Raw genomic sequence first — 14021 nt, forward strand, 5'->3', positions numbered from 1 at the left:
ACGGAACCTCTGAAAACCCAGATATCTAAAGGGAGGGATCTGGGCAGGTCCGGAGGGACTAAAGGAAAGCAAATTAGCAGGTAAGGCCTAATTTACCCTTCCTTAGCGTCCCTCCGGACCGGCCCAGAATGTGACTGATGGGACGTAACAAAGCAGTGAAATCATGGGAGGGACCCTAACAGCCCCACCGACAACACGCGCGCCTCAAAATCAACCGAGCGACGACTGAGAATGTCCAAACGGTAGTGCTTAGAAAAGGAATGCAAGGACGACCAGGTCGCCGCCCTGCAAATGTCCTCCGGAGGAACCATACAACGCTCTGCCCACGAAGTTGCCTGACCTCTTGTAGAATGAGCTTTGACATGGTCCGGAACCGTTTTCCCGGAAATAAGATAGGCTGAAGCAATCATCTCCTTGAGCCAACGAGAAATCGTGGGTTTAGAGGCCATGAGCCCCTTACGCGCACCTCCAATCAAAAGAAACAACCGATCAGATCTCCGAAAGACCTCCGTAGATTTAATATAGTGCTTCAACACCCGCTTGACGTCCAAACACTGCAAACTCCGCTGCTCCTGTGAGCCAGAAAATGAACCTAAGACAGGCAAAACAACTGGCTGAGAAACATGAAACCGAGATACCACCTTGGGAAGAAAGGAAGGCACCGGCCGCAAAACTACGCGATCTGGACAGAATTCCAAAAAGGGAGACCTACAAGACAAAGCCTGCAACTCCGAAACTCGCCTGGCCGACGCGATGGCCACCAAAAACACTGCCTTCAGAGTTAAATCCTTCAAAGAACAGGACGACAAGGGCTCAAAAGGAGGTTTAGTAAGAACCGATAGCACCAAATTCAGATCCCACGAAGGGAACGCACAAGACAATGGGGGACGAAGAAGATTAACCCCTTTAAGGAAACGTACCACATCCGGATGAGTAGCTAACGACTTCCCTTGGATAGGACCGCGAAAACATGACAAAGCCGCAATCTGCACTTTAAGGGAAGACAACACCAAACCTTTGTCAAACCCCCGCTGCAAAAAAATCCAAAATCTGCGACACCGAAGCCGCCAGAGGAGAAAGAATACTCCGAACACCAATCTTCAAAGATCCTCTAAGTACGTACATAATTCAAAGAAGTAGAACGTCGTCGGGAACGCAGCATAGTAGCAATAACCTGAGCAGGATAACCTTTCTTTGCTAACCTAGCCCTCTCAAGAGCCAAGTCGTAAGACAGAATCGACCCGGATCAGCGACCGGATCCTGCGACAAAAGATCTAGAGTGACCGGAATCCTGAAGGGAAGATCCACCAGAAGACGTCGAAGGTCGGCATACCACGGCCTTCGAGGCCAATCTGGCGCCACCAGAATGAGACGACCCTTGTGAGCCTCTACCTTCTGCAGCAGATGACCTATCAGAGGCCAAGGAGGAAACGCATATACTAGCCCGTCCGGCCAGGATTGAAGAAGAGCATCCACCCCGTGCGCTTTGGGATCTCTGCGACGACTGTAGAACAGAGGAAGCTTTGCATTGACTGCGGACGCAAACAGATCCATCCTGGGAGCCCCCCAACGATCCACCAACAGACGAAACGCCACTTCGCTTAACGACCACTCTCCGGGATCGAGGAGGTGACGACTGAGAAAATCTGCCTGAACATTGAGCGTTCCTGCTACATGAGCCGCTGACAGAGCCACCAGGTTGACTTCCGCCCATTGCAGAAGCCGCGCCGCTTCTCGCTCCAACGGTAGACTCCTCGTCCCTCCTTGCCGATTGATGTATGACACCGCCGTGGCATTGTCTGACATTATTCGCACTGCCTGCCCTCTCAACAGATGACGAAACCTCAGGAGCGCTAGACGGATGGCCCTGCTTTCCAATAGATTGATTGAATTGCTGGTCTCTGGAAGAGACCAGAGACCTTGAGCAATCCGCCCCTGACAGTGAGCACCCCAGCCTTGAAGACTGGCATCCGTCGTTACTACAACCCAGCTGGGCTGCTCCAGAGGTGAACCCTTGGTTAAATTGGCTCTCCGTAGCCACCATCTCAGACTGGCCCTGACTTGCAACGAAAGTGGCAGATGGTGATAAAGCGATCCGGTCTGGGATGACCACCTGGAAAGAAGGGACCTCTGCAAAGGCCACATGTGAGCCCTGGCCCAGGGCACCGTCTCTATTGCTGCCGCCATCAAGCCCAGAATCTGAAGATAATCTCTTGCCGACGGACTGGACATCTGTAAGAAGATTCAAATCTGAGCTTGCAACTTGAGCACGCGAGCCGGAGGGAGAAACACACAGCCGAGCCTCGTATCGAAGAGGACACCCAGATATTCTAAGGACTGAGAGGGCTGAAGATGACTCTTTTGTAGATTGACTACCCAACCGAGGGAGCGTAAGAACTCGACTACCCGAGCCGTCACCTGAACACTCTCTTGGAAAGACTTTGCCCGAATCAACCAATCGTCCAAATAAGGGTGGACTAACACACCTCTGTTCTGAGAGCTGCCGCTACCACCACCATGATCTTGGTAAACGTGCGGGGAGCCGTAGCTAGCCCGAAAGGAAGGGCCCGAAACTGAAAATGGTGGCCTAGAATCGCGAAACGAAGAAACCTCTGATGTGCCGGACGAATTGGAATGTGAAAATAAGCTTCTGTAAGATCTAGCGAAGTCAGGAACTCTCCCGCCCGCACCGCAACAATGACAGACCGAAGAGTTTCCATCCGGAAAGAGGGCACCTTGAGAGCTCGATTGACCGCCTTGAGATCTAAAATGGGACGGAAAGTGTCGTCCTTCTTGGGCACCAGAAAATAGATGGAGTAACGGCCCTGACCTCTCTCCGCAGAGTAAGACGAACAGCCCCGGCCTTGATGCGAGACCGACAAGGCGATTGCAGGAAAGCATCTGACAAGGGACGAGCAAACTCTAATGCGTACCCATCTCGAATAACCTCTAGAACCCACTGATCTGAGGTAATTTGGGCCCACCTCTCTTGAAATTGCGCCAACCAAGCGCCCACTGGGACCAGAGGCTGGGCCCGCACACCTTCACTGCTGTGAATTGGAAGAGGTGGAAAAGGAACCCCCTTGTCCCCCGACCTCCTCCCCGAAAGGACTGAGTTCTTTGGGCAAATCTAGACCGAGGGCCTTGAAAACCTCTGGTTGAACGGAACCAACGAAAATCACGCCCTCTGCCACGAGCGGAAAAAGAACCGCGACCAGAACCTCTAGGCCGATCCTCCGGTAACCTCAGAACTTTAGCCTCGCCTAAGCTATTCACCAGTTTGTCTAGCTCCTCTCCAAACAAAAAGGAGCCCTTAAAGGGAAATTTGCTCAGTTTGGACTTAGAAGCCGCATCCGCAGACCAACCACGAAGCCAGAGAGTACGGCGAGCCACAACTGAAAAAGCCATAGACTTTGAAGAGGCCCGAAGCAAATCATACATAGCATCAGCCAAAAACGCAGAAGCCATCTCCAGCTTAGCCACATCGTGGTCAATGGCCGAAATATCATCCGAAGGACGGTCCAAAACCCGCTCGGACCACCGGAAACTTGCTCGTGCAACCAAGGAACCACAGATGGCGGCCTGCACTGCCAGAGCTGAAACATCAAAAACATTCTTTAACAGGGATTCAATCCTGCGATCCTGGGGGGTCCCGCAGTGCCGTGCCACCATCTACCGGCACTGTGTTCCGCTTAGTCACCGCAGAAACCACAGCATCCACTACCGGAGAACCTAAAAGCTCTTTATCCGCCTCAGGAACAGGGTAAAGCCTGCCCATGGCTCTAGCCAACCGAAAACCAGAATCCGGACGCTCCCACTGAGCCTGGACAATATCCCTTATGTCTTGATGCATGGGAAAAGACTTGCCGGCCCTGCGAATTCCTTTTATCAGCATATCTACCTTCCTAGTCTCAACCACAGTACTATCCTGGTCATCAAAAAGAAGCGTAGAGGAAACCTGAGAAATAAGCTCCTGAAGGTCATCCTTATGAAATATTCTGACCACTGAAGGATCCTCCCCTAAGGAAAGGAAATCACCCTCATCTACCGTCTGAGAAAAATCCTCTGAAAAAATCTCCTCAGGAAAGCCTGACTCCTCTGCTAAAACCGGGAGCTCTGGATCAGGATCAAAGGAGTCCTCCTGCTCTGCCTGCAGGGACTGCCTGACTCTCTTTAAAGGCACAGCAGAGCCTTCCAGGGAATCCTGTGCTGGAGGTACAGCAGGAGCTGATTGATGTAATAAAAATGCCTGATACATTTGAAGGACAAACTGCGGAGGAAATCCAGCAGCTCCCTGAGGCAACAATGAGGCTGAAGCCTGTTGAACAGAAGGCAGAGAGGCCCTAGGGGCATCAGGCCCAGCAAGATCCAAAATGGCGGGCGTTCCCGCCAAAATCGGCAACGAGGGAGCGGGAGACGCGACCGCAACACGGGAACCCGAATCCCCCCCCCCCCCCCCCCCCCCAGACGCCTGTAGCACTGAAGCCGGCGATTTAGCTGGTCCTACACCCTGCTCCTCAAAAATCTCATCTGCCGTACAAAACTTACATACTCCGCTTGAACCGAGGCCCCGACGCTGACAGACGGAGCAGCGCCGCAAGCGCTCCGACATCGCGAACAGCTGATCGCCAAAACAAACAACAGCCCCCGAAAACGAAAGTAAAAGCGCTACTCGGCAGAAAACAACGGCGCTGCCCTGCTTGCTCAAATAGACTCACCCACAGTAGTGCTGACAATCACGGAGCCCAAAGCCCGGATTTGCTTTTTTTTTTTTTTTAAAGAGCAGCTGCCTCTCCCTGCCTCTACAGTTCTCCCTACTGAGGAGCTGGAGGAAATTCACAGGAGTCAGCCTGTTCCAGACAACAGACTGCTACTGAAAGCATCTCAACATCAATATTATGCTTAGTTAATAGGGAGGAATAGGGGGGGAGGGACTCGACCATCCGAGTGTGACACCCCCGGGGCAAAAGAGACCCCCACGGACCTCAGCCCCAAATAAGCAGGTTTTTTTTTTTTTTGGTTTTTTTTTAAAACAAATGCACAGGAGAAACTGAACCTTTTACCAGAAAAAAATGACAATAGAGAAAAGAAAAGAATGAGACTGAAGGACTCACCACCTTCCACCTGCTGGAGACTGAGATTACTGGGTCTTTCTCTGGCGGGCAAGGGCTCTTATTGGCTCTCTAGAGTCACAGTTTTTTCTCAGTCTCCACCTGCTGGAAGGCGTGCACAACCCATCAGTCACATTCTGGGCCGGTCCGGAGGGACGCTAAGGAATAGCTATTATCTAAATATAGTAGACTTTAAAGATGAAAGCATCTTCTAAATAAGAGAACTATGATTAACAGTAATAAATCATTAAAAAACTAACACAAGGACCAGTTACTTTTTTGGGTGCTCAAATACAGCATTACAATTTATTAGCCGTTTGATCAGCATACTGAGTTCCACAGAAAGAAAATAAATAAATAATTTGGTGTTATATATACAAGCTCAAACTTTTTATTGCATGTGACAGGATGGCAGCATTTTCCCCCATTTCTCCCTTAGAACTGAATGTCTGAGAAGGTTTCAAAACTCTCTCATGATGAATGAAAGTGCTCCTTTCTGTAGCTAGTCTGGCTCCCCCAGAAGTCTGACATTGCCAAGAGCCCAACAAAACAAGAGGCCCATGCCCCTGTGGATCCTCGATAACAGTGCAATGGGAGCAGCATGTTACACTTTCTGCCAGGGCTTCCATAACTATAGTACCTGGAAATTCTCTTCATATGCACGTAGCGCACATCAAATGAAACCAGGTGCAGTGGCCTAATTGCATTCTAAGTGCAAGTGGTTTCGTGGAACAGCTGCCTACTCAAGCTCCCTCAACAGCAATGAATCTCAAGTGTAAGCTCCACCAGAAAGATTTCTGTTCCTGGTTTCAAAGATTGTGGTCAGAATCTGTTTCCTCTATTACTACACCAATATTGTCACTGGAAAAATCAGTTCTCTACCAGCTGGGGTAGGCTTCACCCGAGATTGGGGTGTCATTTTGCAGAGGCAGGCACATTTGCATAGTTTGTTGCCAAATGAACTTTTCCTATTTGGTGTCTATGCTGGTGTTCAGCTGCCTTTTTCAACCCGTTTTGCAGACATGACCTCCTTGCTTCTTTTCAGGTAGTAAAAATTATCACCGCTTTGTACCACTTTTATGAAATTTATTGCTGGTTCATTCAGTACGGTCCCCACAGCATATCTGTTTCTCAGCTCAGAATTATGTAACTCTACACCCTATTGCTTTTCTTTACCCCTTTTCCTTTCCCCTTTGTTCTTCTGCTCTTTGAGGTTCCTTCTCTTTGCTGTGAACATCAAGGTATTGTGTTATCATTCAAAAAGCATTCCTAAGCAGAAATTTGTGAACCTGATGGAGCTATTACTATGAGAACAGAGCTTGTGCCAGAAGTTGTGTGAAATCAAATCATGCAAGATCGTGTATGAACACCAGTGTCATACATGCCTTAGAAGTCTGCAAACCTGTAGACTGAAATAATCATCATGAATCTGGTGACTTGCAACTTCTCTCTGGTCAAAAAAGCATCTTGTAGATTTTCACTCTGAAGCATTTTGATATATAGTTAGAGGTTTACTTAGATTGTGGGATCAACTTCAACTAGAAAAACCTCAACATGTAAAACTGCATCATCACCACAAAAGACAGAAAAGGCAAGAAAAAGGAAAAATGAGATTTGGAATTTAGCTCATTCCTTTTTCAGTAGCAAATTACATTTAGAGAACACAGGGGCTTGAATGTATTTCGGGGCCTGCCTGTGGCTCAAGCAGCAGATGAGAAAATGAAGAAAATAGTGTCTCTCTCACTGGTGGGAAATGCTCATCAGGAAGGCAGCAAATTCTGGGCAGATTCCACAATTTTTAGGCTTCTATAGAACTGTACATAAAATATAGCCTCTTTTAGAGCAAGTAGAATTCCAGGAAGATAAAACCAAAAGCTAACAAACTACATAAATAATTTGAACATGGAAAAGACTAAATTAGTCCTCTTCTCAAGTTTTACTTACCATACCTATCATGTAGAAACAAAACTGCTGAACTTACCTGCAGGCACGGTCTGGGGAATTCAGAATTTCATAGTAGAATACAGAGAAATTCAGAGCAAGTCCTAGGCGAATTGGGTGTGTTGGCGGAAGTTCTGTCATTGCTATATCACTAGCAGCCTTGTACGCCACCAGACTGTTCTCTGCAGCCTCCTTCCTGTCATTCCCCGTGGCAAATTCTGCCAGATACCGATGATAATCTCCTTTCCTGAAAAACATGCAATGTGTAGTCTTCATGATTTAAAATTCAGCAACCCAAGCTCAAAAGCACTGAATCAGCATTCCTGATTGGTGTAACTACTTCTCAATTAAATTATTTAGATTATAACACTATGGAGCAACATTTTACTATGAAGTTTTTGCATAACAGGGATAATTACACACAAGTATTGTGCAGAAATCTCTAAACCAAGTAAACAGAAGAAGTCAATAGTAATCCTAAAAAGGAAAATTTGGCTTGCATTTGAAAATAAAGTTTAAATTACTGAAGACTTGGCTGTTTGAACAAGCATATTCAATGTAGAGAGTTGCACGGGGGCAGAAGTCTTACTCTTCCCCACCCGTCCTCACTGGAATCTTACCCATCTCCACAAGAATTTAACCTGTCCCCACCCATTCCTACAAGAATTTAATGGTACATTAAAAAAAAAATTCTGGTCGGCTCCTGTCTCTCACTGGGTTCAAACCGCAGCACTGCAGGCAAGGAAGGAACAAAGTTGGAATTTGAAACACTCTGCTGCACACATGAAAGACTTGTCTCTGATTCACTGGCACTGTGTGCTGAGAGGTTGATACATGAACGCACCCGTAGGTCAGGTGAATATCTGATGCTCGTGCCTATGTCAGAGCCAAGGTCTATGCATCAGCCCAGGCGCAGAGGATTAATAGTAATATAGTAAGTGAAATTATATAGTAATATAGAAAGTGATGGCAGATAAAGACCTGAACAGTCCATCCAGTCTGCCCAATAGTCACACTCACCATCAATTCATGATTAAATCAACAATGAATGTGATATTATGTACTTGATTATGGTCTTTCTTTGGCGTTTCTGGGACATAGACCATACAAGTCCACCCAGCCCTATCCTTATGTTCCAACTGCTGGAGTTGCTGTCTTCTCATTTGCGGGACACAGACAGTAAAAATCTGTCCAGATCTTTCCTCATGTTCCAGCCACTGAAGTTGCTGTCTAAGCACTTTCCAGCCCATCCTAAACCAGATTGCTATATACGAGACACAGACCATACAAGTCTGCCCGGTATCGGTCCTAGTTCTTCAAGCCGGAGTTGCCATATAAGCGTCAACTCAACATCCACACACATGCAGCCATTTAAGTTTAGGGGGTTTTTTTAATAACTTCTATTTTCTAATTAGAGACCCTCTGTGTTCATCCCACACCTTTTTGAATTTAGTCATCATTTGTGTGTCTACCACCTCCTTAATGGAAGACTTTCTGCATCTGTGCTGTTAAAGGAGAAGACAGTAGTCAATAACTTGGTCCTCAGTTGGTGAAAGGCTGGTGCAGGTGAAGCTTACACTTTCATGGGAACCCCCCAGGAACTGTCTCTATCCCCATGGGAACCCCAAAGGAACAGCTTCAATCCCCGCATGAACCCCGTTCCCGTGCAGGTTTCTAATTCAATTACAGACTCCTGAATGCTGGAACTGGTTTGGGACCCATTTACCCTGGAAGCATATGCTTTGTATTTCTGTTGCTCTTATTATGAATTGTACCTGTTCTTTACTATCACACATTGTAGTTTTTTTTTCTTTTCTTCTTATTTCATTGTTTATGATTTTGTAGCCGTTGCCCTGTTTGCCAGTTAAAGCGATATAGTAAGTACAGAATAAATAAATTTGTCAATTCTAGTTATATCATTTTTCATCAGTCTGTACAGCAAGGACATACCAAAGCTGTACTTTAATGGGGACAAAACAAAATTTGATACCACCATCCTACTGAATGCTTCCAATTATCAAAGCCAATAAATCAATCAAGTAGTTCAAAAATGTATTAAGCAAACTAAGTTGCAGATCTGCTCTACAGGCACCCCCATCTTCTCCACAAGTGATGTAGGCACTGCTCTTGTTGAATATGCTCTGCCCATTTTAGGTGGTCTTCACACTTTAAGATTCCAAGGTGCAATAGATCTTTACATTGTTCTGTCGATTTTTGTAGTTCTTTTCTTTTTTCTTAGTTTTTAGTATTGTACACTATTGTGATCTGCAAGTTAGTTAATGGCGGTATAGCAAACCCAAAAAAACTATAACTATAAACAATACTTAAAACCATTTAGACAAAATTTTAGACACCAGTAGTCCCTTTTTACGAAGAACACACACAAAATAATCAATCCACATATTCTATCTAAATAAAACTTAAACACTTCCTTAACAATGAAACTACAAATCTCTCCTTAGGCAATTTTAGATTCCAAATACAAACTAGGCAAAATGGTTTCTCAATGTGTGAACCCCAATTTCCTTCACTCTTCCTAAAGACCGCCTTTACTACAGGTAGGTTAAAAAAATGTAAAAGTTTAAAGGATGGTTCTAGTGCCTCAAGAATACAATTCAGAATCTTAATTCTGGAGACAATCCTATCTTACTGAGAAACCCCAAATCTGCCTGCAATGCCAAGTCTTTTATTTTTAAGTTACACAACTTAAACAACCTTCATTATTAGAGTGCTTTTACACTCCAAGCCATCAGTTACAGACAAAATAGCATAACAGCACCTATTGGAGAAAATCCTTTAAGTAAGGGGACAACAAACTGACAAAGCTAGGAAATTAAAATCTGGGCCAATAAAGAGTAGAAAACCTACTCCATCTTTGTTATGGTGACAAAAATAGGACTGAAATGCTCAACCTGAAATAAATCTATACAAACACTGCTGATTCAATTCCTAATTTCCTGGATCAAACCTTGCCCTGCAGAGCTAGCCTGAACACTGTCCTCCCTGAATATGCACATGCACTGCAGTTATGGATAAAAAAAAAGTCTCTGCCCAAACTTGTAGAATTCTGTTAGTATAATACAACTGTACACTTGTTGGATCTTATGAGCGCCCAATGAAACAGAACATGCTGAAGTGTGAACTAGTCTACACAATCTGTTTCACAATTAATGCCATCAAATCAAGCTGATCTGTGTTTATTCCTTCACTTATTTCCAGTAAATGGTTCTTTGTACTTCCTTTTTCTTCAATTCAGTTACTATGTTTGCTTCCACTAACTTATCTGAAGACTGCTGTACTTATGTCACCCTTTCTGTAAAGGATTTATTTATTTTTAATTGTTGTCCCAAGTCAATCCCTTTGGAGCATCATACCAAGCCCTCTTAATCTAAAGTCTTCCAATAAAAAATGTTGGCTTCTTTTGCACTATTCATCTCTTTCAGGTATTTGAATATTCTATCATAACTTCCAGTCACTTCTCTGCTATAATTATACGTACCTTGGTCTTAACTCATTTAGTAGGGATTTTTGACACAGGCCCTACACTATTTTAAGCAGCCTTTCCCTAGATTGAACACATACCTTTAAAATCCCTTCTTTTCGTAAGGCGATGCTTCTCAATCCAGTCCACGACGTATAGCTAGCCACTTGGGTTTTCAGGATATCAACAATGAATATGTCAAGTAGGCAATGCATGTAAATCTCTTATATGCATATTTATGGGGCAAATGTCTCCAAAAGAGAAATTATGTTTTACCCGACAATTTCTTTTTAGTCTCTGACACTGTTCTGAACAAATGGGTTGTTACCCCCTCAGAGATGGAAAAAACAGAATTCTAATAGTGGAATCACTATATAAACTGTGGTGTATGTTCCCTGGAAGAATCTAGTATGCATCTGCCCAAGCTTGCAGCAGCAGGACTGTTTTGTAACACACCCAGCCTCATCAATCACTGCAGCTGCGATAAGCAAGCAAACCACCACAAAATAGTACTCGCTACCCTGCATATACCAGGAAATAGCCATATCATGGGAACCCAGTATGGATGCTAATCAGAATCATAATTGGACCTTTTCTTTTCTCTCTTTTTTTTTTTTCAATGAACTGAAAAGGGAACAAAACATATTCAGAACCCAGGGCAGAGATCTCCCAAGGGTGGTATTTCAGAACAGTGTCAATGACTAAAGAATTATCGGGTAAGAATTTCTCCTTTCTTAGCTTCGGTTCCACTGTTCTGAACAAATGGAATGTACCAAAGCAGATCTATTGGGTGGGGGGGGAAGACCCCCCCCATAAATGACAACTCAGACCAAAAGTCTGAACGGTCTCTGGCCAGCACACCCAATCTGTAGTGCTTAGCCAAGGAATGGTGTAACGGCCAAGCTGCCGCTCTGCAGATCTACTCAGGGAACACAACATGGGCCTCTGCCCAGGAAGCAGCCTGACAAGTCCAGCTGATGTATGCAGCCTCAACGGCTGCCTTAATCCACCTCACAACGGAGGCCTTCAAGGGCATTAGAACAGTACAAACTCATTCCTTTCTTTGAGATACCCGAGCAACTTCATCTGAACGTCCAGCTGTGAAGTGTCCAACCCTCTGGTGTCTCTGTGCCATGAAGAAGGGCAAACCCGCCAGATGGAGTAACAACCCATTTGTTCAGAACACTGTCACAGACTAAAGAAAAGAAGATCAGGTAAAACACCAGAAAAAAGAATGGAACTGTGTGCAAGGACATGGAATCCTCCAAAAAGGAGAGAAAGGGATCTCAACACGACAGGGTCTGCGATTCGGAAACCCTCCTGCCAGAGGCGATGGCCACCAAAAACACTGCCTTGAGGGTAAGATCCTTGAAAGAAGCCAAGTGCAGAGGCTCAAATGGTAGGTCCCACTGAGGTCTCACATGCTTATCTTCCAATGTGGTATATATCATTCAGTGTAAAAAAAAGCGATGAAGGGTGCTACATTGGAGAAACAAGTGAGATGCTAAAGAAGAGATTTAATTTACATAGACACCATATGAAAAATGCTAGTACCAACCAGGATGTCACCTCTGTAGGGCAGCACTTTACGAAACCAGAACACTGTACCAGTGATTTTATAGTAAGAATCTTAAAAGGGAACTTTAACACAATACAGGAACGTAAGACCTTTGAAGTCAGAATGATTAAATATTTTGACACCCACCAGACAGGACTTAAAGATCTGGGTTTTCTAGCCCATTATAAACCATAAAATTGTACTGCTTTGTCACTTTCTTATCTCCATTCATATCTCCCTGTCCCTCATCCACCCGGCTCTCCCTGTCTCTCACCTGACCCACCCTCATCCTGTTAGACTGTCACTGAAATGCTTTAATGTTTCACTTATATATGGGAAAATTAGATTCTTACCTTGGTAATTTTCTTTCCTTTAGTCACAGCAGATGAATCCATTAACTGATGGGTTGTATCTGCCTACCAGCAGGTAGAGATAGAGAACACTGAAAAACCATAGTGCCTCTTGGATGGCTAGCCCTAACCGCCTTCAGTATTTGAGATTTCCAAAGCAGAGTGAACCATAAAGGTATAATAACAAACTTTCCTCACAGCAAACAAACGGCCCAGAACAGGAGCAATAACCATACAAAGGGGGGATGAACTCAACCTCCTGTAGTAGAACATCATATAGAAATTTTGAGAACTGGTATCCAACTTCTCCCAATGAGATCTATAGCTGCATGAAAGATCTGAACAAAAAACAAGTCAGACAAGAAGGGTTCATGGATACATCTGCTGTGACTAAAGGAAAGAAAATTACCAAGATAAGAACCTAATTTTCCCTTCCTTGTCATCAGCAGCAGATGAATCCATTAACTGATGGGATGTACAAAAGCAATCCCTACTTAGGGTGGGAACAGGCCACACTGCGAGCAAGCACTTGTGCTCCAAAAATAGCGTCCTGCTTCGCTGCAACATCCAGCCTATATTGCCAGACAAATGAGAACTGAGAAGCCCAAGTAGCCGCACTACAGATCTCTTGAAGAGAGAGTGCACCCGTTTCAGCCCACGAGGAGGAAATCACTCTCGTGGAATGCGCCTTAAACGCTTCAGGCGGAGACCAACCTGAAAGCAGATACGCAGAAAAAATGACTTCCTTGAGACAACAGGCTATAGTGGCCTTAGACGCCGGGCCTCCACACCGAGGACCTGACAAGACAAAAAGGCGATCAGAAGTCCTGAAGTCATTTGACATCTGTAGATACTGCAACAGCGCCCTGCGGACATCCAGAAGATGTAACTGCCTAAAGAAGTCTGGGAACACTTCCCTAGAAAAGGAGGAAAGAAAAATGGGCTGGTTCAGGTGAAACACTGAAACCACCTTAGGAAGGAAGGCACTGTACGTACCGTTACTCCAGACTCCGAGAACTGCAGAAAAGGGTCCCGACAGGACAGCACCTGCAGCTCAGACACGTGTCTAGCCGATGTAATGGCCACCAAAAAGACTGTCTTGAGAGTTACATCCTTCTCCGAAGCTCACTTAAGCGGCTCGAAGGGCGAACACTGAAGAGTCTTCAACAACAGCCCCAGGTTCCAGGCCGGACAGTGCAACCGGACGGGAGGACGGAGCCTAAGCACAGCTCTGAGAAATCGGGCAATGTCCGGATGAGCAGCAAGGGACAAGCCAACGACTTTCCCTCGATAGCATGATAATGCTGCCATTTGCACCCGCAGGGAATTGTAAGCTAGGCCTTTTTGTAAGCCCTCCTGCAAAAAGTCCAGCACTGTCGAGACTGTAGCCCACGTGGGTGTGATCGCCTTTAACACACCCCACGCCTCAAATTTGCGCCAGATCCGAGCATAAGTTGCGGAGGTGGACCGCTTGTGGGCCTGCAAGAGAGTGGAGATGACCTTGTTAGAGTAGCCCGTCTCTCAATTGCACCCTCTCAATAGCTGTAAGACCAAATTGGCAGGGATCCTCCATAGACACC

General features: G+C 45.4%; 1 protein-coding gene across 1 annotated transcript in view; it reads right to left on the bottom strand.

The window, feature by feature from the left end:
- YWHAE (tyrosine 3-monooxygenase/tryptophan 5-monooxygenase activation protein epsilon) overlaps nt 1–14021 on the bottom strand; it is a 147780-nt gene that overhangs the window by 30491 nt on the left and 103268 nt on the right. Inside the window, exon 4 of the mRNA XM_030185580.1 lies at nt 7093–7299. Coding sequence (XP_030041440.1) covers nt 7093–7299 — 207 coding nt within the window. The remainder of the gene's footprint in view (nt 1–7092; nt 7300–14021) is intronic.

This window comes from Microcaecilia unicolor, chromosome 13 (genome assembly GCF_901765095.1).
Source record: "Microcaecilia unicolor chromosome 13, aMicUni1.1, whole genome shotgun sequence".
In the NCBI taxonomy this organism is placed as follows: domain Eukaryota; kingdom Metazoa; phylum Chordata; class Amphibia; order Gymnophiona; family Siphonopidae; genus Microcaecilia; species Microcaecilia unicolor.